Source organism: Peromyscus californicus, unplaced genomic scaffold (genome assembly GCF_007827085.1).
Source record: "Peromyscus californicus insignis strain IS unplaced genomic scaffold, ASM782708v3 Scaffold_13__1_contigs__length_99412109, whole genome shotgun sequence".
NCBI classification, from domain to species: Eukaryota; Metazoa; Chordata; class Mammalia; order Rodentia; family Cricetidae; genus Peromyscus; species Peromyscus californicus.
Genome location: NW_026294424.1, coordinates 17303760 through 17331067, shown reverse-complemented (window position 1 = coordinate 17331067; position 27308 = coordinate 17303760). Strand labels below are relative to the sequence as shown.

At 41.8% G+C, this 27308-nt stretch overlaps 1 protein-coding gene across 11 annotated transcripts in view; it reads left to right on the top strand.

Annotated features, from left to right (window-relative positions):
• The window catches only part of Clhc1 (clathrin heavy chain linker domain containing 1), a 36068-nt gene extending 8972 nt beyond the window's left edge, over positions 1-27096 (top strand). For 5 of the 11 annotated variants that reach the window (XM_052734586.1, XM_052734589.1, XM_052734588.1 and 2 more), the window contains 9 exons: positions 2468-2601; positions 6197-6398; positions 6491-6603; positions 7154-7238; positions 10075-10181; positions 13938-14112; positions 17343-17545; positions 18701-18880; positions 19486-21024. In XM_052734586.1, the coding sequence (XP_052590546.1) occupies positions 2468-2601; positions 6197-6398; positions 6491-6603; positions 7154-7238; positions 10075-10181; positions 13938-14112; positions 17343-17545; positions 18701-18880; positions 19486-19679 (1393 nt within the window). In that variant the 3' untranslated portion in view covers positions 19680-21024. The other 6 variants (XM_052734590.1, XM_052734592.1, XM_052734596.1 and 3 more) reach the window with 6 other exon arrangements.
• The last annotated feature ends 212 nt before the right edge of the window (positions 27097-27308 follow it).

The following is a 27308-nucleotide window of genomic DNA, read 5'->3' as shown; positions in this document are numbered from 1 at the left end:
TTCTTGTATAATATTAGCGGGAGCAGCCTTAATATTATACATCCCAGGGGCTCAGGAGAGAGAACTACTAACGGCGAGGACTATTTTCAGGAAATAGAATCTCAGCACACCAAGCTCTATAGTCCACTTGCTTTAATTCCTCTGGCATAACATCCTATTTACACAGCTTCAGTTCTGTTCTTGTGCCTAGCTCTTTTCTTGCCCGATTTCTCTATATTTATCTACTGCTCCCTCTTAAGTTCTATCTTAATTCTCTCATCTTAATTCTGCCTCATCTAGGTCCTTTTCATCTTGTTCTTACCCAGCTAGTATTTCCCCATCTGACTCTTCCTCATCTTCCATCTTGTCCACATGTACTCTCTTCTAGCCCTTCAATCTAGTTCTTCCCCATCTCAGTTTGTTCCTCTCAAGTTCTTACCCATCTAGTTCTTCCATTCTCTTTTCTCTCTTCCATCCTCTTGTGCCCTGGAAGTCCTGGTATATATACACTTACAAGCAGTATTCCCTTAGCAGTGCAAAGCCAGGCTTCCAGAGTCAAAAGGAGGGGTGATAAGAATCACATAGAGAGGCAATAACCATTAATTATCATTTGCAACCCCAAAGGGAAGTGGCCAATGGGGAAATGAATTAACTAAAGGCTAAATTTGGGTAATGTCTAAGAAGAGGGATCTTATTTGCTCAACTATAACCTCAAACGTGATTGGTAGAAAATGTTAAGAATCTGTAAGTTGCTAGGTCAGTGGGAGAAAATAAAACTGTCTTCTTTTTCCTGTGGCTCCTATCTGTCCAAGCTATCTGCCGTTTTTCTGCAGGGTGGGGGAAAGTGTGCCCAGTTGCTAGGCAACCTGTGTACAGCTAGATGCCTCTGGTCATAGTTAAAGGGAGATCTGGAACTAGAGGTAAGGTTTGGGAAAGTAGAAAGTAAAGCTTAATTGGCACATCAGCCAGGCCTTCTCAAACTGGTAGCCTGGATGCTTAAGTCTGTTCTTAGAGAGTACAGAGGTATCTCTGATAAGGTACTTTCCTCCATCTGGGGATAGACCTGGCCGGATGCTGCCAATGAAAATAATTACAGGGAGGCTTGAACTGGGGTTCTGGCTGTACATAGCTGTCAGCACAGAAAGTTATCTAAATATTCCTAGAAGTGGTTAGGTAAGGAGTTAGAGGTCTATAAAGTTAGTAAGGCTGTGAGAAAGGAGAGTCCGAGCTAAATTGTGTAAAGCTATTACTTAACGTCCACCTGACCTAGGCGGTGTCTCCTTGTGGAATTTATCTTAAATCAGGAGACTTTCATGTGGACTGTTATTACTGCTCGTCCTTGAAAGTGGCTAAGGGAAAAAAAAAAAAAGTGGCCAAGGGAGATATCTGATTCCAGAGAAAGCCTTTCCTGAGGTAGTTCTTCAAATACCTGGAATGTGTATGTCCAGAGAGTGATCAGTCCACATTGTTAGCCCTTCTTAGAGAAAAGACAATTGGGAAAACTATGAAAGCACACATGATTTTCATAACAGAAGACAACTGATATATAACAAGCCAAATAACACCAAAAACTCCTTGGAATTTGGCTTCCTCTGGAGGAATTCCCTGATCCCTCCAGGTAGTGACTTTGCCATAACCAGCTGAGTTCTTGTGATATATTCCTGTGGCCTGCAGCAATTTTTAAAGCTATAGTTTTATATTCCCTTCTACCAATTGTATTATATGTATTTTAAGTAAAACTATTAATTTTGCTTGATTTCATGATCCCCCTTAGTATAGAGAAGGTACGTTGTGTTATCATGAAAGGAGTGAAGTCATTTCATGCATGGACAATTTGACAATTTCACGATTCCCATCAGAACTACAGCACTTCATCCTGTGATCCCCAACAATAAGTGACCCACCATATAATGAAATGTTCCTTAAAAATAGATACTATTTTTGGACTTCTGGCCACCAGAATGATGAGAAGATGTTACTTTAAGTCACAAAATTTATAATAATTGTATCAATAGCCCCCAGCAAAATAACAGTTTTCTTTTTTCTTTTCTTTTTTTTTTTTTTTGTTTGTTTAAAGCTTTTTCTTTAAGCCTAGTGGGATGGTTCACACCTGTAATCCAGCACTGAAGGAGCAGGATCACAAATTCAAAGCCAAGTTTAGCTACATGAGACCCTTTCAAAAGAAAAGAAAACTAAAAATGCTTTTTCAGTTACTAAAGGGAATAGATGTTGTTTTGTGGTCAGATTATAGCTAATGTTTGTTAATTTGCAGTAATAGTGCTTGCTTTCATTGGCACTCTGCATGGAAAGTGTTCCCTATTTGTGTCAGCTCTCTGTAGGCATTCTTTCTAAACATCTAGTTCACAATGGTTCAAATTGCAATTAGCCAAATAAAGCAACAATCTAGTCTGTTTTACTCTAACTATTATGATTCAGGAATTAAATTGGTGCAGCAAGCATACAAAAGCATTTGTTTTTTTTTTTTCAGAGTGAGAATTATTGAAAATAATTCCACAGTGATTCAGTTGCAAATAGATGAGATGAAACAGTTGAGAGCAGAGTATGACAAGAAAGAAGTGAAGCTCTGTTCTTCTACCAGGCAGCTCTGGAGACCAATCCCAGGTGCAAAGTCTCATTTAAAATCCCATTTCAGAGCCAGGAAGTGGTGGCGAACACCTTTAATCCCGACACTCCAGAGGCAGAGGCAGGCGAATCTCTGTGAGTTCAAGGCCAGCCTGGTCTACAGAGTTCCAGGACAGGCACCAAAGCTACACAGAGAAACCCTGTCTGGAAAAAAAAAATAAATAAATACAAACAAACAAACAAAATCCTGTTTCAGAGAAATCCCCAGTGTGTCCAATTGGCTGCCTCTTACACAAACATAAAAATTTCTTACAAAAAAATTAGTACAATGTGCTAGTATGTGAGTATCTTTGGTTGTGTGTTGTATAAGCAACATTAGACAGGGTCCAGTAGATACTCAAGAAAGAGCAGACTGGAAGCAACTCTGAAAGATGTCCTGACTGCAATCTGGCCAGCTCCCAGTCAGAGGCCCGCTCATCAATTCAGCATGACTTGAGAATTATTAAAAATAATAGTAGAAATTCTTGGGCTTGGTGAGATTAGTAAAGTGCCTGGTGTGCAAACTTGGCATTCAGACCCCTCTCCCCAGGTAAAAGCCAGTGTCCACTCTAATCCATTGCTGGGGTGGGCAGAGAGACAGGCAAAAACAAGTGGGTCCCTAGAACTTGAGGAAGACACCTCATATAAACCATGTATTTACACACGTGTATGTATACCTTCACACACACACACACACACACACACACACACACCATTAGATCTCATCTCAGACTTACTATGTCAGAAACTTGGTGAAGGAGTCTGTTGGGTGATGTCTGAAGTTCTGGTTATTCTGATACACTCTAAAATTTGAGAGCCACTGGTATATTAAAAATGGTAGTGTATTAAGTTTGCTGAATGTTATTCATGGTGATGTCAGCATTCACTGGTTTCATGTTTTCATGACTTTAATATAGAGTGAGAGGATAACAAAGTTGCAGCCATCTTACAGAAGGATCAGACGGGGCAGCAGGCCCTTGGACAAATTATTCTAAAAACCCACCAGAGGATGTGCTGCCCTTCTGCCCCCAGAGCCAGACAATTAGGAACTGCATGAAAACAAGTTCCAGACATTTCCTGCCATAACCTAAAGGATATGATATAACATAACTGGCATAATAAACAAAGCACCAGATATGTCCTGTGGGATGTTTTCTGCTGTTCTAGACTGTATACCATAGCTGTCAGAGGGAATGAGTTTCCTGCAGATAAAGTGGGATGTCTAACTGTCAGAGGAAATGGGTCTGCTCGTGATACAGATGCGATGTCATAAACTGCTAGAGGATATGGCAATTTCCTTGTAGCTGCAACGCTCCAATCAGTTCAAACCAAGTGTCTCTAACCTGAAGTGAGCACCAATCCTGAGCTTATAACTATATAGAGTTGGAATTCCCCTAGACTCCCGACCCTAACCACTATAAAAATCATGTCCTGTTCCTGCTTGGGGTCCCTCTCACTCCACCACTGAGACGATGAGGGGCCCAGGTTTAAACTCTCAAAGACTCTTTGCTTTTGCATTCTAATTGGTCTCTTGGTGGTCTTTGGGGACATCAGACTTTTGGGTGCAACATAGAGTAGTCTTGGCTTCATCCAGGACTCAGAGAGATTAGTATGATGAATAGACTGTGACTTACAAGACTGAGGATAGTAAACTGAGGTCAGTAACTTCAGATCTTAAAGGGGTTTTGCTTAGTGTTTATCCAGAGGTAGAACCAGTAGGTAGAAGCTTCAGGAAGATAGATTTGGCCTAAATTGAAGAAGCTGTGTTTTGAGGTAAGGAACTATTCTAATACTACAAAATTTCAACCTAAGTTGTCAAATCCTCTTGCACTTGGTAATAGTAGGGATTATATTTACTTTCAAATGCAAAATTGTGACTAGCAAACTCCAAATAATAAATGTAAATTCATAGCACATTGGCTGACTGCCAAGAAGATTTAGGGCAGAGAATGCTTAAAATCAAAAAGGGTTACTCCTGAGGGTGGAGAAATTCTGGGGGGGCTGAATTTGAATGTGTGTCTCTTTTTTTAAAATGTTTTAGTTTTTATTATTGTTTTTAAAAATTTAGTTTATGGGTTTAAGTGTTTGCCTGCATATGTATTTGTGCACCGTGTGCAATGCCTGGTGCCTGCAGAGGCCAAAAGAAGGCACTGGATCTCCAGAAACTAGAGTTACAGGTGGTTGTGAGCTACCATGTAGGTGCTGGGAATTGAACCTGGGTCTTCTAGAAGAGCAGCCTGATGGGGTTTTTTTTGGTGGCACTCTTGCCCCAAAGGAAAAGTCACAACACACAACAGAATCCACTAACAAGAGTTTTATCAAGACAAAGGGATAGATGTGATCAGGCCTGTGGAAGGACACGTGTGAGAAAAGAGACAGGGAACATGGTGCCGCCTTATAAAGGCCAGGATGCACCTGCGCACACAGGTCCACTCGCAGAGATCACGCAGTCACGTCCACGCAACTACATGACCGCATAACCATGGGGCATGGGTCACGCAGGACGTGACCTGGAAATGACTAGGTGGAGATGACTAAGTGGGGCGTGGTTGGAATTCCTATCACAGCCAGTGTCCTTAACCACTGAGCCATCTCTCCAGCCATAGTTTTTATTTCTTATTTTATGTGTATGAGTGTTTTGTTTGCATGTATGTCTGTGCACCACGTGCATACCCGGTGTCCATGGAGGTCAGAAAGGGCATCAGGTCCCCTAGAACTGAAGTTACAGAAGGTTGTGAACCACCCTGTGGGTGCTGGAAATTGAACCCAGTCTTCTAGTAGAAGAACCAGCACTCTTCACCAGTGAACCACCTCTCCGGCCCTGGGTATATGTCTTTTTATTATTTATTTATTTAAAAGATAGCTTTTCTCTATGTAGCCTAGCTGTCCTGTAACTCACTTTGTAGACCAGGAGGACCTTGAACTCACAGAGATCCACCTTCCTCTGCCTTCTCCTGTGTACTGCTACACCTGGCTCTGGATGTAGGTCCTAAATCAGTAATTGGCCAGATGAGAAAGGAAGGCATTTGAAGTGTGTGTGTGTGTGTGTGTGTGTGTGTGTGTGTGTGTGTGTGTGTGTGAGAGAGAGAGAGAGAGAGAGAGGTGTGTAATGAACAGAAGGGGCATTTCAAGAGTAAGAGACATCTCAAAATTTGGAAACATCTCAGTTTTGTGTTGGAAAAAATAAACTGTTGTTCCAGGGTTAGCTCTTGGAGAATAGTAGAAGATGTGGTTTGAGAGAAACCCGTTGGCCTAATCTTAGCTCAGTCATTAGATACTTAGTTACTTAGATGCAAGTAAGTTCTTAGTTACTTAGATGCAAGTAAGTTCTTGGAACAATCAGTCTTCACTGAACTATCCTTGATGCTGAATAAAACTCAGCTGGGGTTTGAGAATTTGCCTAATTTGCATAAGGTCAGTTCTCAGCACCACAATAAACAAATAGATTAAAAACAACAACAAACTATTAGCATTACAATTTTGTGATAATTGTATTTATGTTCAGGAAGCTACAAGTTCCTGTTACCGTTTCTGAGTTATTTTATAATGCAGTAAACTATCCTACACGAGACTCAGGTGTTTGTTTTTCCTATAGGGATGACTCTTCAAGAATCTGTCAATTTGGATGCTCTCAATAAATATAAGCGGCATCTTGAAGATAAATATGTAAAACGTAAGCAAGCTATGTCAACAGAGTATGTACCAGCACAAAAGAAGGCTGACCTGGATGAAGAAATGGTTGTGTTACTAAAACGCCTAGATATAGCTGAGAGTCTGAACAAAGACCTGCAGTTTCGGTATGAACGTCGTAGGGCGGTTAGCTTCCCTTTACTCTCACACCTGATGTGTGAGCCTAGCTCAGGGCATTGTCGATGCTCTTCTTTTACAGCCATCAAAGACTGCAGGTTATTTCACACACACTTACTGCATGGATGAAGGATAACTTGAGAATCCCATTTGAAGACATCATGGAGAAAATTCAGAAAACCAATGCAATCTTCGGTAGCTCATCTGTCTTCTTAATTAGCACAAACAGTAGAAGGCACTTCCTCCAGAGCTAAAGGGTTTTCTAGGCTGAGTTTTAAAAATACACTTACTTCCTCTAGCTCTCTCTTACCCCATGGGTTTCTTCCTTCAGCACCTGACAGATGATTGCTGAAAGAGTAGACTTGGTAAGGCAAAGAGAGAAGACTAGGGCTGGAGAGGTCTCAGTGGGTCCCACAGGACCAGGGTTCAATTCCCAGCACCCACATGGCAGCTCACAACTCTGACTCCAGTTCCAGGGGATCTGACATCCTCACACAGACATGCAGGCAAAACACCAATGTATGTGAAATATAAATAAAATTTTTAAAAAGATTTAAAAAATGAGAAAGAGAGGAAAAAAAAAACAACAAAAACCTGAGTCTTAATCCTCAGAATGAGGCCAGGGAGGGAGGGAAGTAACCCCTTTTGAAACCAAAGTAGTAAGTTGTTGGCTCTAAACACGTTTAGTATTTCCTATTGCTAAACAGCCTTACATATCATTACAAATTGTCCTTTCAATATTTAGGTGATGAAATCATTGTTGATGAACTATTTGAAGATGACCCAAGCAAGACAAAAGAAGCTATAATTATGCTTTACTACATTGAAAAGCAAGTATTGTTGTACCCGTTTGAGGAAACCCCCAGAGACCACCAAGGAGCTGGTTTCCCATGCAAGCACATAAGGGTTCTTTTATTGTCAGGTTCAACCTGGGCCATCGCACAGCAGATGGAGGGAAATGTGGCAGTGGCTGCGGGCCCAAAAGAGTTTTTATAGGGAAAACCCAAGTTGGGAATTACATGCTTTGGCATTTGGGATTGGGTAGAAGGGATATGGGGCAAGATTTTTTTGAAACTATTGGTCTAGACTTTGGGCACAAAACCATAACTTACTGAGCAGGATTATCTGGGCTGCTCAGCAGAATTATCTAGATACCTTCAAGGGCCATAAGCTGCAGACAGAATGTCTGCAGGAGCATACTGCCCTGTATCTGTTCGAGTTGTCCTGGCACATTCCTGAGGTCCTTCCTGGAACTGAGAACAGCAGGTGGGCTAAGATGGTGGCCCTTCCCTAAGATGGAGTCTGTATTGCCTTCACATCATCATTTGTATTTTGGGTTTATTTGTTTTGGGTGGGTTTTTGTTGTTGCTTTTACTTTTGTTTGTTTTGAGATAATATCTCGCAACCCAAAAGCCTCACAGTGTAGTGCAAGACAACCTTGAACTACTGATCCTCCTGCCCACCTCCTGAATGCTGGCTGGCAGGTTTGTCTTTTGTAATTTAAAAATTCTGTTCCTGGAGGAGGAGTGGAATACTCCTGGATAGGGGTGGGTGGGGAGTGGTAGACAGGAGGTGGGGGAGCGAGGAGGGAGGGGAAACTGGAAAAAAGAAAAATCTGTTCCAGTTGACTTAGAAAAGTTAGAATTTTCTTTTTTTCATAGATTTTTATGAAAACCTATGAATTTATCATATAATTTTAGATTACTATAACTAGTGTAATCTTTTTGTAATATTTTTATTCTATGATATATTAAGTTACTTGTTACTATATATTATTTTTATTTTTTTTTTATTATTTTTATTTTTAATTACACTTTATTTACTTATTTTGTGTGGGTAGGTAGGGGGCATAGCAGTCAGAGGACAACTTGTAGGAGTGTTTGTGTTTTTTACCATGTGGGTCCTGGGAATGGAACTCAGGTTGTCAGGCATAGTGGGAAGCACCTGAACTCGATGAGCCATTGTATGGTCCTTGCACTAGTAGGATAGTTAGAAATCTCTTGCATAATTCCAGGTTACAGACCATCATTGTAGGGAGGTCAAGGGGCTAGGGACCTTACGCAACTGGAGTATTATGTCCACAGCCAAGATTGGTGAGCAGTGAGCTAATGCATGCTCTGTATGTATTATCTGAGAGAGATGTAAAGTATTCTACGGTTAATTTACAAGCTGTCAGAGTAATGTCATTGGCATATGTAACATCCAGTTTTCACTTGCTGATTTGTTTGTTGTTATGGTACAAAGAAGTGGGTAAAGACAATTCAAAGACTCTGTTATGTTCTTATACTCTGTATTTCTGTGAGTCTACTAGGATTTTAAATTTTAATATCATTTTTGAAATATTTATTATTTTTAAGTATGTCTACATACATGAGTTTGCACATGAATTTCAGTGCCCACAGATGCCAGAGGAGTCAGATCTAGATTTGGAGTTACAAATGGTTAGGAGCCACCCAGTGTCGATGCAGGGAATCAAACAGGTCTTCTGCAAGAGTAGTATGTGTTTTTAACCACTAAACCATCTCTCCAGCCCAAATTTAACATAATTTTTAATTTTTTGTGTGCATTTGTTTGTATGTGCATGCACAGGTGAGTGAGGGCACATGAGTGTAGAAGCCAGAAGTCAGTGTTGAGTGTCATTCTTCAATTGCTTCTTCATCTAATTTATTTACTTATTTATATTATTAATGTGGGTGGAGGTCCCTGGAAAACTTTGTGGAGTCAGGTCTTTCCATCCCCCTTTACCTGGGTCACCAAGCTTCACCGAACACTGAGGGGTCCTCTGCCTTGTCAGCGTAGGGACAAGAAGTACGTTAGTGGGTGCTAGGTGGCAAACAGTTCACAGACTAAGCCGTTTCTCCAGCCGACTCCAGCTACTATGGAGTTTTCATAGCACTACTTCAGGTTTTCATATGAGAGGAAAACCTTTGCTAAGGATCAGAGTCTTTTTGTTTGTTTGTTTCTTTGTTGTTTTTGAGACAAGGTTTCTCTGTGTAGCCCTTGCTGTCCTAGATCTCGCTCTGTAGACCTTGCTGGCCTCCAGCTCACAGAGATGCACCTGCTTCTGCCTCCCGAGTGCTGGGATTAAAGGTGTGCTCCACGTCCCCAAGGTCCACAGTCTTAAACATTTTGCTTCCTGTTACTTTGGTGTTCCCACTTTGTTCAACCCTTCGTCACGCTGTGTGACTCCTCTTTTCCTAAGGGCTGTGTGGAGGAGGAAGAGGGAAGGCTTCAGGAGCTATGATCTCTGCTTGCAGTCATGGGGAGTGTGATACGACAGAGAAGCGTCTGCTTCTGAACTCCTCCTGGTACTCTCTCTGCGCTGCATCTGTGTTCCATTATTTCCTCAACTCTAAGCGGACAGCTCTTTCCTGGTGATCTGTGAGGAAAAGAAGCCCAACTCAGTATAAATTGACTTCTGTTCTTCCTTCCTCTTTTCTATGTGGGACCTGTGGGGACAAAGTTCAGGGTCAGGTTCAAAGTTATTCAGAAGGTGAGAATTTAACCCTAGACAAACAGGTCAAAACAACCCTAGAACTCTAGAGAAGAACTGAATGGATAAATCTAATCATAACTTACAGGATTACTTTTGTTTTCCACTGTACCATTGTACTTAATTTCTAATATTTGGTTTTTGTGTATCATTGAAATGTGTTTTCAATGTAGGTTCAATGAATTAATCTCTCTTGGTGAATATGAGCAGGCAGCTTGTTTTGCAGCAAACAGTCCAAGAAGAATTCTTCAAAATATTGGTACAATGAATAAATTTAAGGGTAAGCAAGTTTTTCTGAAATACATATGCAAATTATACTTTACTTTTTCTTAATAGAATGAAATACTAGGAGTTTAATTCAATTTTCTAAATTAAATTATGAAATATTTCATATACAGAAAAGCATGAGAAAACATAGTATTAATATACTCATCGTCAAGATTTTATAATATTAATTTTTGTCAAATTTGCTCCATATCCTTTTATTTTTATTATTTATTATTATTATTATTATTATTATTTTTGTTTTGTTTTTTTTCGAGACAAGGTTTCTCTGTGTAGCTTTGGTGCCTGTCCTGGAACTCACTCTGCAGCCCAGGCTGGCCTTGAGCTCACAGAGATCTGCCTGCCTCTGCCTCCAGAGTGCTGGGATTAAAGGCATGCGCCACCACGCCCGGCGCTCCATATCCTTTTAAATAAGCTTTTTTTGTGTGGTAAATTGACATACATAAAATAAATCATACATTTTTGGTGTATGATACTAAGTATAAAACACAAGGTTTCATACATGCTAGGCAAGTACTCTACCACTGAGATACACCCCAGCCCAAATTCTACATATAAAGTATGTAATTTTTTGCCGGGCGGTGGTGGCGCACGCCTTTAATCCCAGCACTCGGGAGGCAGAGCCAGGCGGATCTCTGTGAGTTCGAGGCCAGCCTGGGCTACCAAGTGAGTCCCAGGAAAGGCGCAAAGCTGCACAGAGAAACCCTGTCTCGAAAAACCAAAAAAAAAAAAAAAAAAAAAAAAAGTATGTAATTTTTTTTAAGAGATTTACTTATTTATTATGTATACAATGTTCTGCCTGCATGTATGCCTGCACACCAGAAGAGGGCACTAGATCTCATTATAGATGGTTGTGAGCCACCATGTGATTGCTGGGAATTGAACTTAGGACCTCTGGAAGGGCAGCCAGTGCTCTTAACCTCTGAGCCATCTCTCCAGCTCCTAAAGTACATAATATGCTAAGACTGACAGATGTACTTGCCCATGACATTGTCATATGGGCATACCCATGACATCATCACCACAAAGGTCCCTCATGTCCATTGACAGTCTTCCCATTCCTCACACCAACTATTGTCCACAGTCCCAGACTCCATGCAACCACTAGTTTGCTTTCAGTAACCATAGATAAGTTTTTTCTATAAATAGAGCATGCAGTAGGCATTATTATACTATAATTTATAATTAATAATAACAATTATTATTATTATTTGGGGTGCAGGGCCTCACTATCAGGAAATATGGAACTCTAATAGCACCGTGACAAGCAGACAAGCAGGGGAAGGAGGCCATAAATAAACAAGTAGAATATTTCTAGAAGTAACCCCCCATGTCCCCTTCCAGCTGACCTGCCTCTAGGACATGTCCCAGGCAGGCCCTGGACATGGGCTGCCAGCCAGTCAGCCCACTCTTATTTGTCTGTGCTGACCAACCCAAAATGAGGGGAAGGGAATTCATCCCAGGCCACCAGAAACCCTTGAAACCTGGAGCTCTCATGGGATTTTGCCTTCTAAATCCCAAATTTGGTTTCTAAATAATTGAGGAAAACACAAATAAATGGAAAGATACCTTCTGCTTGTGGACTGAAAGATTAAATATTATTGAGACACCAAGAATAAAAGCAAGGCCAGGCAGTGGTGGCACACGCCTTTAGTCCCAGCACTTGGGAGGCAGAGGCAGGCGGATCTCTGTGAGTTCGAGGCCAGCCTGGTCTACAGAGCGAGTTCCAGGAAAGGCACAGAGAAACCCTGTCTTGAAAAACAAAAAACAAAACAAAACAAAAGAATAAAAGCAGTATAGAGATTCAATATATATCCATAACCCAATAGCTTTTTCATGAAATTTAATAAGAATCTTAAAATTTGTACAGGCCTCAAGTACCCACATCAATACTGAGAGAAGAAAAAGTTGGCGATGTAACACATCCTAATTCAAAATTATATTATGAAGCTACAGTAATAAACAGATAAGTGCTGGTTGTGATGGCACATGCCTGTAATTTAGCTACTGAGAAGGCAGAGGCAAGGAAATCACAGGTCCAAGGCCAGCCTTGGCAACTTAGTATGACCCTTGTCTCAAAATACAATTTAAAAGGGTTGGAGGTGTAGCTCTGTGGTAGAGTGCTTACTTAGCATGTGGAAGGCACTGGTTCAATTCCTAATACTGCAAAATCCCTTGAAAAACCAGACACAGAGGCCGGTGAAATAGAAAAGAGAGGCCCCAGATAATCCCAAACATAATGGTCAGTTAATTTTCACTAAGACAGCGAGAAAACACAATGAGACTGATAAAGTGCTCCACAGGTGAAGGTGCTTTGCCCCCAGGCTGAGGAGGACCTGAGTTCGTTTCTTTACTCGTGTACTTCCCTTCTTCTGAGTCTTGGGATGTGCCACTGTAGGGTGGGGAGGTCTTGCTCAAGGATTGTGGTGATATCTGCCTCAGTGTGGCTGTGTTAATTGTTGACTGCTTCGTCTTTGCTCTTTAGAGTCTGTCTTTACTAGAGACTTCTACCTTATTAATTCAGAAAGTATTGCTTCAGTTGGCTTCTTAATTTAATGTTTTTCATACATGAATGCTGTGTATCATTTCCACTCCACACTCTCCCGTTTCCTGTTCCTCTCACGTCCCTCTCTTCCTCTCAAATTCATGGCCTCTTCTTGTTTTGTTTTGTTTTTCAAGACAGGGCTTCTCAGTGTATCCTTGGCTGTCCTGGAACTCGCTCTGTAGACCAGGCTGTCCTTAAACTCACGGAGATCTGCCTGCCTCTGCCTCCCAAGGGCTGGGATTAAAGGTTTGCACCACCAGTGCTCGATTTATACAGATTTTTTTTTTTTTAGGCAACCATATTGTTGAGATTCTATGGGTGCAGCTTCCCTGTAATGTCTAGAAGACAGTATCAGCTGAAGGAGTCCTGGCCTTGGCTCTTATAATCTTCCTGTACCCTCTTCTGTGATTTCCTAAACCTTTGAGGTTCTGTTGTAGATGTATCATTTGAGGTTAGGCACCTTAGTCTCCTTTTCTCTGCATTTTGACCAGTTGTGGATCTCTGTAATAATCTCCATCTGCTGCAAAATGAAGTTACTTTGATGAGGATGAGAGCTGCACTTATCTGTATGGATAAATATTAGAATATAGTTAGAAGTTCTATTGGTTTATGAAAATAGCTATAGTAGGGTCTCTTCTAAGGTCTATGACCTCTTCAGCCATGGATAGTTGTCTTGATTACAGCTTGCCTTCTATGAACTGGGAAATATTTGAGCTTCTGGTGGCTCTCAGTAACTTTGGCATCCTTTGACTTGCAGACAAATCACTGCAGTCTCTGCCTGCATCCTTATGTAGCCTACATTATGATGACATATAGTGGTACATAGCAATACGTAATGATACTGTTATAAAATGTAAAATGTATTCAGTAGCCTGGCGGTGGTAGAGCATGCCTTTAATCCCAGCACTTGGGGGGCAGAGGCAGGCGGATCTCTGTGAGTTCGAGGCCAGCCTGGTCTACAAAGTGAGTTCCGGGACAGACTCCAAAGCTACACAGAGAAACCCTGTCTTGAAAAACCAAAAAAAAAAAAAAAAAAAGAAAGAAAGAAAGAAAAAAAAAAAAGAAGAGGAAAAAAAAGTATTCTGTATTCATTGTTAAAGGGTTAGAAACTGTACAGAAATTAAAGTAGTAATATGAAATAAGAAAAGGCAAACTAATTCTTAATATATTTGACTCAAACTTCTCATTCTCTTTTTCTTTTCATAGCTATTGGAAAAATTAGAGGAAAGCCTCTCCCATTACTCTTGTTTTTTGAGGCTATATTTAGTACGAGTCATGCTTTCAAACGTCCTATTAATGCTGACCTAACCCTGGAGGGAATCAAATGTGGACTGTCTGAAAAACGGCTTGATTTAGTTACGCACTGGGTCACCCAGGAAAAGTAAGCAATTTGAAGCTGCAAACTTAATTTTAACGTATAATTAATATAATTAATATAATAATACAATATAATATAATAATTAATCAATAATTAATTGTTTTTCTCTGACTTAGAAGAGTTTCCCAGTATAGCCCAGACTGACCTCCAGGTCTAACCTCTGCCTCAGTCTCCTACCTGTTGGGATTATAGGCTTGTCACACTACATCCAGGTAGTGGTTTGATATAAACACTGTGTTTTAGGATTTACTTCAGTTCTCTGTTGAAATTAATTAGAAAGTACCTATGAAGGCCCAGTCACAAAGAGCTCAGACTCAAAGTCACTTCAGTGAAGTTCACAAGATAAAACATGGCAGTTTAACAGTAGATGGAAGTTGAGTGACATGGACACAGAAGGATTAGTCAGTAGCACACTTCTTGGGAGGGAAAAGGCAAGGAACCCAATTTTAGACAGGCTATGGACACATGTATTATAACCTAGGAGACAATACATGTTGAGGAATAACATCAGCCATGTGTTGTTGATTGTTGTAGATGAATTTCTAAATGGTCTTACTAAATAAAAAACATGGAGCCAAATATGGGGTGAAAGCCTTAGAGATCAGGGAAATAGGATAGCCACCAACCAGCCTTATCTCACCAGCTCTGCAGCTTCCAAATGCCACAACTTCCTGTCTACCCAGGCTTTTATTGCCTTGCTGTTCTGCCCTCTCATTGGCTATCTTAGCCCAACTACCTCACTTCCTTGTCACTAGCTGTCTGTACAGGCCTACGTTTGGTACTGGGATTAAATGCGTGTGCCACCACGCTTGGCTGTGTTCCCCAGTGTGGCCTTGAACACACAGAGACCCTGCCTGCTAAGTGATAGGATTAAGGGTGTGTGCTACCACTGCCTGACTTTTGTGTTTACTTAAAATGGCTTGCTGTTTCTTCTGATCTGCAGGCAAACTTTATTTATTAATATACAAATAGAATGTCACCACATTTCAGCACAAATAAAATATCACCACAGATTGTTTATTTACTCTTAACTCTTTTGGCTTTTTTAGGGGGGGCGCCACCCAGCTCCCAAATAAATCGCACAGGGAGGCTTATTCTTTCTTATAAATGTCTTGTTTCTTGCTTGCCAGCTTTTCTTAACTTTAAATGATCCCATCTGTAGCTAGAGTTTTCCTGCCTGGCCCACAGTCAGGACAAATCTCTCTCACCTGCCAGTCCCATAGCCGCTCAGACCCGACCAAGTAAACAGAGACTTATATTGGTTACAAACTGTATGGCCGTGGCAGGCTTCTTGCTAACTGTTCTTACAGCTTAAATTAATCCATTTCCATTAATTTATACCTTGCCACATGGCTCGTGGCTTACCGGCATCTTCACATGCTGTTTGTCATCATGGCGGCTGGCAGTGTCTCTCTGACTCAGTCTTCCACTTCCCAGCTTTATTCTCCTCCTTGTCCCACCTATACTTCCTGCCTAGCCAATGGCCAATCAGTGTTTTATTTATTGACCAATCAGCAACACATTTGCCATACAGAACATCCCACAGCACCCATCCACCTTTTGCCTCTGGGCGTTTTCCTTTTCTTACTTCTGTATATTTTACTTTCACTCTTAGTCCATGGCTGGCTGTGGCTGGCCCCTAGAATCCTCCTCTCCATGTTCTCTTGCTCTTACTTCTTTTCCTCCCAGATTTCTCCTCCTATTTATTCTCTCTGCCTGCCAGCCCTGCCTATCCTTTCTCCTGCATCGCTATTGGCAGCTCAGCTCTTTATTAGACCCTCAGGTGTTTTAGACAGGCACAGTAACACAGCTTCACAGAGTTAAACAAATGCAACATAAAAGAATGCAACACAGCTTTGCGTCATTAAACAAATGTTCCACAGCATAAACAATTGTAACACATCTTAAAATAATATTCTACAAAGGCTGTGGTTACACTGAGAAGTTTTGAAGAACACTTAAGCCAGCAGGTGGCGGTTTCTTGAAGTCAGGTCTCCCACAGACTGGTAGATTTGTGATGGTGTGTGTGGGCTTGCCTATGTAGAATCAGAGCCTGAGATAGTGTGGGGATGGGGATGGATATGAGACTCTGGGCTTCCTCTTAAAGCTGAGTGCAGCCACACAGGGAAGGACGTAGCAAAGCCTTAGCTGCACTGAAGACAAAGCATGCTGGGAGCTGCTCTACCTTGAGGGATGGGCCCGGCCTTTCATACCTTTCAACTTGGTTGGTTTATAAAGAAAAATTAAGACTTCTGGTTCTTGAACTACCCATCCACTCTCTACCCCAATAAAAACAGATTCCTTATTTACAGCATGTTCAATTATGAGACATTCTGTAGAGGTATCAGAATTTCATTTAATGTTACCTTCATTTTGTTAGAAGTATACAAACACCACCAGTATTATGTAAGCCCTGCCATTTGGCATCCATTAATTAAAAACATAGCTAAAGCAAAATTTCCATATAAGCACTAATTAGAAGTGATTTTTCTGGCCATGCCCAAATGTTCTTTTGGCTTATGCTGAGAACCAAGTACTGTTACTGAGATAGTACAGATGGTTGGTTCACTGTAGTTGTATATAAGCAGGCACATTTAAATACTGTAGTGAATGAAGTGGTTTAGTTGAACTGTTTGAAAAGAACTGCTTCCTCAGTTTCTCCTAATGGAGAGTGTATCCTTCCCCACTTTCCTTCTTATTATCTGTAACATTAAAACAAACAGGTGCTGACACACTTAGAGCTGAATGTTGGGTTGGATGGAGCACATGAGGACTTCAGGAAAACAGGATATGATGGGGAAATGGAGTTTTCCTTTTAGTGCAAATGTTTGCAAATCTAATTATGAGCCAAAATTGTTCCCACTGTCTAACGTCTAATAAATTAATATGTTCTACAGAATCTAAACAGACTTTAGGTAACCTATGAGAGCAGTGAGATCTCCCCTGAGTTGCATGCAGAATTTGCCTACCTGGCAATTTTAATTCTGTCAGTCTTTGCAAGGGAGTTTAAGTCTTGCTTATAGACTTTAACAAAGGAGTAAGTTTTGGTTGTTTTTGGTTTTTGCCAATCTCAAATGCGTTTAATTTCTACCTATTTATCAATTGCTTATTGACTTACAATTCTTATAGGTTATTTATAATCCATTCTTAGAGTTCTGAATATTCAGGTATTTGAGTCTCAGCTACTCATCAGGAGTTCCCTGACATGTGCCTTGACGATCTGCTTGCTTCAGGCTGACATTTTCTGAGAAGGCTGGGGATATTATTTTTGCTTATGGGGAGCAGAACACATACCAGAAGCCCAGCTGTTTGGCTTTAGCTCAGCTCATCTACAATGAATGTGGTCTACACAAGAAAGCTCTTCTTTGCCTGTGTAAACAGGGTCGGATTCATGAGGCCATGGAACATATACAACAGTTCAAGGACTTTACTTCTGGTAAGTAAAAAAGCCTACTTACTTATATACAGTTTAGCTCTGAAATCTTTCATAGGAACTGGCATTGTTTGAAACTTACCTTATAAAGTATTTTTATACATACTGATAGGAGATTACTTTTGTAAATTTATATGAAAATAAGATAGAGTTAATTGAATTTCATGATATACATTATGCCTTTTCTCAAAGGAAACATTTGATGTGTGGCTGCATGTGCAGGGAAACATGCTGGCATGCTGGGCAGATGCAGGGGCAGCGGCGGGTGGGACACACTGTGCAGGCATGGTGGCAGCGATGGTGGCGGTGGACATTCATTCACAACCCAGGTGCTTCATCTGCACAGAAAGAGTTTATTATAATATAAAGATAAGGAGATAGAAAGACAGAAAGGAGAGAGAGGAAGAGAAGAGAAAAGAAGAGAGGAAAAAAGCGGAGGTGTGCTTACCTCATGGTGGGGAAGAAAGAGAGCAGAAGAGGAGGAGTTTTTCCTTAAAATGAGACTTTTACATCAGGATGCAGGGCAGCGCCAAGGGCGGGTCGGAATACTAACATTGGTTTCCAAAGTGCAGGTCAGAATATTAACATTCCTCCATTTTGATTATTATAGAAGGGTGAGTTATTGATAGCAAGTGGAGGAACAAGGGAGCTCAGCTCCTGAGACTGCTTCAAGCTGACAAAGGGAGAAATGGGGGGGGGGGGGGACCGGGAGTCATGCACACACTTAAGTAAATAATTTTAAAAAGCTGACTACTTTATTTTTTTATTACTTAAAAACAGACAACATAAACCCCACCTAGTGTTGGATAAAATGTTACAAATTCTTATAACTGTAGTACTTTTCAGGTATGAAAACAGAGTCACAAAGATGGAATGACTAGTGAGTCTGTGCTTAGAAGTCAAGTTCCTGATCGCCAACACAATTCTTTTCCTGAGTATTATCTAATATATATTTCAAATACTCCTTGCTCTGAATTGTCCTTTCTTTTTTCTTATTTTGTTTAAGATTGAAGAGAATACTGTTGAGTTTCCATTGGGATCAAAGGGGGACTTAGAAGTATGGGAAGGGTGTTGCCTGGCAGGAGCACACATGGCTGTTTATGTCTAGTTGATTTGTCACAACAGGATGGTCATTTGGTTTTTCATTTTCACTATCAGATGACCTGATACAACTAATAACAGTGTGTCCCCAAACTGAGTTAATTATATGTCTTACTCAAGAAAGGAATGGAAAACCACCACTTTTATCTTTTGGGCTTGCTGTCCTTCATCTGTTTTCTGTGGATATGAAAAAAGTTTGCATCAAGTTACTCCAGGAAATCAGTAAAGGTGGGAAAGGTAAGTGTATCCATAATGCACCGAGGGATGAACAAGAGATTCTGCTTGGCGTGCTGTAGACCAAGAGCGAGTCAGACTTTGAATTTTCCACTACTCTCTCTGTGTTCGGTCTGTAGATTGTGGTTTGTGGCCTGTCAGCTGTCTGGTGTGTGTGTCTGATCTGTCTGCCCTTGTTGCTTGTCTGTCCCTAACAAAGGGCTTTGCTCCATGGTGTAAGAAAGGAATGAAAATACTTTTCTTTTTTCTTTTTCAAGACAGGGTTTCTCTGTTTAGTCCTGGCTGTCCTGGAACTCACTTTGTAGCCCAGGCTGACCTCAAACTCAGAGATCCGCCTACCTCTGCCTCCTGAGTGCTGGGATTAAAGGTGTACACCACCACTGCCTGGTGAAAATACTTTTCTAAAGAAATCTTTAACAGAGTTTTTCAATTGAATAAATTACTTTACTGATCCAGAACAGCACTCAAAACCACACTCATATATTATCATATCATATCCAGATATTGCTTCCAACATTTATGGGTTATTTGTTTTGTTTAAGATTGCTAAGTATGGATTATCAAGTAAGAAGAAATTCCGTAGTGTAATACTGTATTTTTTTTCCCAGATGTAGTAGAGCATCTTCTGATGAGTGATTCATTTTGCTCCTTGGAAAAGTGGCAAGAAATAGCAGATATCTGTTTACAGAATGGCTTTGAAAATTTGTTTAATGACATCATGTTCATTCTTCGATCCCAAGCTGGAGTTTCAGAAATTTCTGAAGATGATTCTATCAACTTAATGGAGCATGTTTTTTGGTAGTTCTATATTTTAGCCAGCTGAGGGCGCTTGTACAACATTTTTAGGCATTGGCTGGGCAAACTGGTTTTAGCATAGTTAACAAAAATAAATGTTGAGTATGACACTCTCAGCAATAAGTCACACTTCTGTTACGATGTTTAGGTTTGATCTTGATATACCGAAACCATTGCTTCCTTTCTACCATGTTGTCACTTCTTATAGCAAATCCAAGAGTATAACTTTGCATAAAGATAGCATTTCTACTTTAGAACAAGCTAATGTCCAAATAGTCACACTTCTTGTCTAATTTGATACCTAGAACTGAAGAAGGTGTGGGTAATGCTCTACCACTACACTGACTTTCTAAATGTCAAATATTGCAAGCTTGCCTCAACAACAAAAAAAGTTGAATATTATTTGAAGACTGGATATGCTGGGAAGAAAACGACTCATTTTGTTCTACTGATTCAAAGATGGCTCCATTCTTTGATGTCTGTCTGTATCTCCATGGAGACACACACACACATTGCATGCATGTACACTAACTTTTGCCATTTATATATGGTGAAGGTCAGACTCCTACTGAAGTTTAGAATCTTGGCATGTTTTTACTTAAAGGGAAGACTAAACAGATTGCAAAAAAGTGAACTTTGGGTACTCTTTTTGGTTTTTCGAGACAGGGTTTCTCTGTGTAGCTTTGTGCCTTTCCTGGAACTCGCTTTGTAGACCAGGCTGGCCTCGAACTCACAGAGATCCGCCTGGCTCTGCCTCCCGAGTGCTGGGATTAAAGGCGTGCGCCACCAAAGCCCTGCTGAACTTTGGGTACTCTTAGGCATGGAAAATATATCTTTTTAAAAATAATTTTGTACTGGGTACAATGGTAAATGCTAAAATCCTAGCTCTCAGGAGGCTGAGGCAGAAAGGTGATGAGTTTGAGGTCAGCCTGGACTACATAGTGAGAGTCTTTCAGAAACCAAACAAAATAGAATAAAACAAGAACAAAACAACCCCCCTTAAGACAACAAGAGGTTTTTGTTTTTTGTTTTTTTTTTTTAATAATTCCAAGTATTTGAGTAAGTATTTGAAATTTTAGAATTCTTTACTATGGGTAGATATGAAATTCAAAATATTTAAAAATCGGTATGGCATGGGTACCAATCAAGTAGAATAGATATTCAACTAATCAGAACAGCTTCCAGTTCTTGTGGTGAATCACTGAGCTGTGTCTCCAACCCCTGGTTCTGAAATGGAGCCTATGCAAACTCAAGTTGCCTTTAAACTTGGTGTATAGCTGAGATTGGTCTAAACTTGCAATTGTCCTGCCTCTGCCTCCTGAAAACTGGGATTGAAAGTGTGCTTCATCACATTTTACAGAGTTGGTTCCTTGTGAAGGGCCTAAGGAGTCTTTTGTGTGTCTCTTCACATCCTCTTCTCTTCATGTGTATCTGTGTCCATATTCTGTCCGTATAAATATACTAGTTAGCTGGACATGGTGGCACTCCACAGGCTGAGGCGATCAAAGTTACACACACAGTCACAGGCCAGCTTCAGAGTGAGGCTATCTCGTGTGTGTGTGTGTGTGTGTGTGTGTGTGTGTGTGTGTGTGTGTGTGTGTGTGTAATATATAAAACACATATAATATGTAAATATATAATAATAAACATATATAGGTATTACATCTCATGTATATATATGTGTTACATCACTCATACTGAATTAGAGTCCACCCATTTTAATTTGACTATGTCTTCAAATAAGGTCACATTCTGTTGTACTATGGGTTAAGACTTCAGCATGTAAATTTGGGAAGAACATAATCCAGACACAAACATTTTCCATTATATCACCAAAATAAAAAATAGTACCAGGCAGCGGGGGCGTGGCCTCAGACAGAAACCCTGCAAAAGTCAGAGGAGACTGACAGCAATGAGGTTTTAGAAGGAGAGGTGGCTCAGCAGTTAAGAGCACTGGCTGCTCTTCCAGAGGACCTGGGTTCAATTCCCAGCACCCATATGGCAGCTCACAACTGTCTGTAACTCCTGTTCCAGGGAACCCAGCACCATTGGCACAATAAATGCATATAAAATTAAGTTAAATTTAAAAAAATAATAAAAAAAGATGTTTTAGAAGGCTGACATCACCAAGACAGGAAGGGGGCCCCTCAAGCACAGACCCCGGGTTGCACATTCTACAGAAGCAGAGATGCACCCAAACAACTGGAACCACCTGGGTGATGCCCTACAAAGACCTGGGTTCAAGGGGGTACTGGATCACCAAGAGAAGTTTCTAGAATATTTATATCATGCACAGGAACACTGGCCTGGGGAAAGTGAATGTGCAGAGGGTCTGTCTTTTCTCTCCTCCATGAGCTTTCCCACTGCTCTCCAAAGCAAAGACAGAATCCAACAGGAACCCTTTGTGCTGACTATTTAGAAGCAAGAGGCAGGTCCTCCTGGACAGGCCACCACTGGGCCTCAGGGGACCTAGAGAGGGGTAACAGCTTTAGACCTGGGTTACCCCGCCCTGGATACCCAGACTGGATATCAGGAAGTTAGGGTTGAGCAAGGTATCCCCACAAAACTGCAGCTCTGGAACTGGTGGAATGCCTATCCAGCCACCATGCAGGAAACCCTGGGTTCCATCCTCAGCACTCATGAACCAGACATGGTGATACATTCCTGTGATCCCAGCACTTGGAGGCCAAGTCAGGAAGATCAGAAGCTCGAAGGCATTTTTAATGTATTTTCATATTAAGCATATTTTATTTTATTTTTTTATTTTTATTTATTTTATTTATTTATTTTTTTTTTTGGTTTTTCGAGACAGGGTTTCTCTGTGCAGCTTTGCGCCTTTCCTGGGACTCACTTGGTAGCCCAGGCTGGCCTCGAACTCACAGAGATCCGCCTGGCTCTGCCTCCCGAGTGCTGGGATTAAAGGCGTGCGCCACCACCGCCCGGCGTAAGCATATTTTATATTAAATAAATTTAATATATTCTATAAGTGAATTTGAGGTCAGGAAGATCAGAAGTTCAAAGTCATTTTTAATATGTTATATCTAGTGAATTTGATGTCAGCCTGGGCTATAGTGTCAAAAAACCAAACCAAAACTCAATTACCATCTTGATTATGCCACAACACTGGGGAAGGAGGCAGCAGGGCTGTGGTCTCATGGGGACACACTGGGTTCCAACCCAGGCTGGACACACCAGGACCACGCTGCTTAGGGCAGGTCGCCTCTAAAGCTGTGTGTGACCTGTCCCTCACAGTGTTGTAAAGACTTGAAGAAATGAGGCCCCCAGTCATGCATAGCCTAGGTGCTAACCGTAGATCAGAAAGCATACCAACCACTTCTGCTCAAGAGAGGACAGGTTCTGGGTGGACGGTCCAAGAAGGACTGAGAACAGACACAGCTAGGCTTTAGCCCAAGGTGTCTGTCCCCAAAGTGTCACATTGCCCCTGCCTACCCCTTATAGCCCCAGCCTCTGTCTTTCTTCCCCCAGGGGCCAAAGGAAGCAAACACATTCCCACAACCCCAGCAGAAGCTGTCCAACTGCAATAGGCCCCTTACGCATCTGCCGCGTCTGGGACAGGCTCACTCCTAAAGAGTGCTCCTTGTGGCCACTTACACAGGAAGAAAACCTGGCTCTGACCTGGTGAGGGTTGTCCCTCAAAGCACGGGTTTCCTGCGACTTGAGACCACGTGTCACCAGGTCTGAAAAAGTGCTTCCCTGGGGGGCAAATGGACCAGCCTCTCCAGCAGCAAAGCTGAGTCTACAGGGGACGAGGAGGAGGAGGAGGAGGAGGAGGAGGAGGAGGAGGAGGAGGAGGAGGAGGAGGAGGAGGAGGAGGAGGAGGAGGAGGAGGAGGAGGAGGAGGAGGAGGAGGAGGAGGAGAGGAGAGAAGAAGAAGAAGAAGAAGAAGAAGAAGAAGAAGAAGAAGAAGAAGAAGAAGAAGAAGAAGAAGAAGAAGAAGAAAAATAAAGCAACGGGGGCGGGGGGGGGGGGGGAAGCCCTTAACCACAAAAGATGGGACCACTCCCAAGATGCAATTCCACATCCAATCACAGGATGTCACCACAGCCAGAGATTCCTAGTGGCAGCAGCCTTGGCTAGAGATGCCTCCAAAGCACCCAGCAACAGTTTCCAAAGCACAGGGGACTTACACACCCTGGAGTTGAGAGCTCTGCCTGGGAAGCAGTTTCAGGAAACACTGGATCTAGGGAGAAGCCTCCCATAAGACCAGGGTGAGTCAATAAATCTTGGCAACGGAAATGCCAAAACTAAAAAAAAAAAAAAAAAAGGACCAGGCACAAAATAACTCTTCAATGAACAGTTAGTTGGTGATTGTAGCTAAAGTTTTCCTGCTTGGCCCAGGGTCAGGACAAATCTCTGTCACCTGCCAGTCCCACAGCTGCTCAAACCCAACCAAGTAAACACAGAGACTTATATTGCTTACAAACTGTATGGCCGTGCCAGGCTTCTTGCTAACTGTTCTTATATCCTAAATTAATCCATTTCTATAAATCTATACCTTGCCACGTGGCTCGTGGCTTACCGGCATCTTCACATGCTGCTTGTCATGACGGCAGCTGGCAGTGTCTCTCTCCCACCTTCCTGTTCTCTCAATTCTCCTGTTAGTCCCGCCTATACTTCCTGTCTGGCTACTAGCCAATCAGTGTTTTATTTATTGACCAATCAGCAACACATTTGACATACAGACCATCCCACAGCAAACAGAGACCCTGTCTCAACAAATATTAAAGTGGGGAATGACTCATTTCTACCTCTGACCTCCACATGCACACACAAAATAAAGATATTCTTATTTATGTGTTTCATTCTGTTTCTTTTTGTCAGCATTTACTGGTACTCCCACAGCCTTATAAATCCATGTCAGTACCTCCTTGCTGTTCCCAAGTATCTATGGGGGTATGGTACTAGTGTAAGTTAGTAAAACGCCACACTCAGGCATGGGAACCAGGACTTACTGAAAGGGACAATTAAGGTAGGTGCCAGCCATCAAGCAGGATTATGGACTTGACATGACTCAGAAGCTGGAAAGTAGATTCGACATTTGTAGTCCTGACTTCTCAGAGTCCTTGGTGGGAGTGAGCTTGGCTGGCATCCACTCATGGATATCTTTGGCTTTGTTATGGTGCAGCAACAAGGCTCTTATCTCTGGGCTTCCAACCTTCAGAACTATGAGCCCTAAATTTCTGTTCACTCTAACTTACCCAGACAGCCACATACATCACAGCATCACAGAGTCAACCACGTCACTCTTCAGCTCTGGTTGTGCATGTCCAGAAGGGCAACAACAAATCTCTGTCTGCTCCCAGAACTTTTCTTTTTTCTTTTTTTTTTTAAGATTTATTTATTTATTATGTATATGGAGGAGGGCACCAGATCTCATTACAGATGCTTGTGAGCCACCATGTGGGTGCTGGGAATTGAACTCAGGACCTCTGGAAGAGCAGTCAGTGCTCTTAACCTCTGAGCCATCTCTTTTGCCACACACATTCACATTTGCCCTCCCATGGGGAAGGAACCAAAGCCTTGCACATGCAGAGTATGTGCTACCTCTGAGCAACAACCTCAACCCCATGTTCATACATTTTCAGAGCACAGAACCAATTGTGAGAAATTAGCCTTCACCAGGGGACTGGACTTGCAAGCATCTTAGTCAAGCTGCTTAAAAAGCCAGGCATTTACAAGGTGATGCAAGGGTTTTGAATTGCAGGCTTGATCAGTCCCTTTATGAGTTAGCTGGAAATGTCTGCATGCTATGCTTTTGCCCAGCTGCCTGGGAAGTGAGCTTGGCCACTGAGCATAACAGCTAAAAGGTTTGCACTGACATAAGGTCATTAAAGAGGAAGGAAAAGCCCTTGCAGTGAGACCCCAGGACCTCCAGGTTGCAGTACAGAAGCAGTGTTGCCCCAACATTGGAGAATATCACCTCTGTCTCTCTGATTGTTAGTGCTCCCCCTCCCTTTCTTTCTTATTCTTTTTTGTTTGTTTGTTTTTCAAGACAGGGTTTCTCTGTGTCACTTTGGAGCCTGTCTTGAAACTCATTCTGTAGTCCAGGCTGGCCTTGAACTCACAGAGATCTGCCTGCCTCTGCCTCCCAAGTGCTGGGATTCAAGGCGTGCGCCACCACTGCCCAGTCCCTTTCTTATTCTTATGTATCTATTTTTTTTTCTAAGACAGGTTCTCTCTATGTAGCCCTGGCTATCCTGGAGCTCACTATGTAGACCAGGCTGGCCTCACACTCATAGAACTACGACTACCTCTGCCTCCTGAGTGTTGAGCTTGAAGGTGTGCGCCACCACCGCTAGCCACCACCGCTAGCCACCACCGCTAGCCACCACCGCTAGCTACGCTCATCTTTCCTTTGCCAAGGTGTTCACTGGAGGGGGTGGAGGGAAAGAGAAAGAAAGGGAGAAAACTTTTTAATGTAATTTGTAGGTATCAATTTTTCCCATATTTTGTCTACTTTCTTGCATGTATATCCAGGTCCCAGATGATAGTTGGTAATGTAGGTCTGTGTGCAAGATCTAGATCATATCACTAGCAGCAGATACCATACAAAGGCACACTTGTCCTAAACCCAGGTGACACAGAGATCAAACTAGACACCAGTAGAATTATGGTTGTTTCATTATATGAGTTGTGATCCATGAAAGATTGCTCATGAAATGAAAATTTTATAAATGAAAAAAAGTTTACTTTTAACTTACGTGTATCTGTCTGTCTGTGGGAATCTATGTCAAATGAATGCAGGTACCCAAGGAGGTCGGAAGAGTCACAAGAAGGCATCAGGTCTCCTGGAGCTTGAATTACAGGCAGTTGGGAGCTGGAAAAAGAACTCTAGACTTCTAGAAGAGTGGGAATTGCTGAGCCATCTCTCCAACCTATTTATGAAATTTTAATAACATCGAAATAGTCTTTTTGAAGAAATCTGTCTGGAAATTCTCTGAAATCAGCCACCAACTCCTAGTCTATCTGCCTGTAATGTTTGGTTTCCCTAATACAAAAGGGATAGTCAGGGTCAAAGCCAGGCTGCAGCACTCTGCCCTCTCTGCCTGGGTGCTGGAACACTAATAGTTCTGAAGCATCACATGAGGAAGTCACTTACAAACCTTGAGCATCTATAGAGTGAACACAGAGCTGTTGAGAGGCGGCCATTCTGACTTGGAAGAAAATGGAAGTGCGTCCTGGTGCACAATCAAAGGGCTAAAGGATGAATGATTTTTTTTAATGTTCAGATTAAACTTAGGGCCTTGTGTATGCTGAATGCTCGACCACTGAATCTCACCAGCCCAGGAATAAACCATTTTGAGAGAGTAATTTGCTGATGGTGGTGACTGTGAAGGCTGACAATGGTTTAATGAGAAAAGTTGTAAAAGGAATTATGTGTACATGTGCTTGTGTGTGTGCAGATGCTTGTCTGTGTGTGTGCTGGTGCGTGTGTGTGTGTGTGTGTGTGTGTGTGTGTGTGTGTGTGTGTGTGTGTGTGTGTGTTTATGTACACAGAGGCCAGAGGACAACCTTGAAGGTTGTTCATCCTCAGGTGTTCTCCACCTTGTTTTTTGAGACAGTCTCTCAGTGGCCTGAGGCTCACCTAAATAGACTAGGCTGGCTGGTCAGTGAG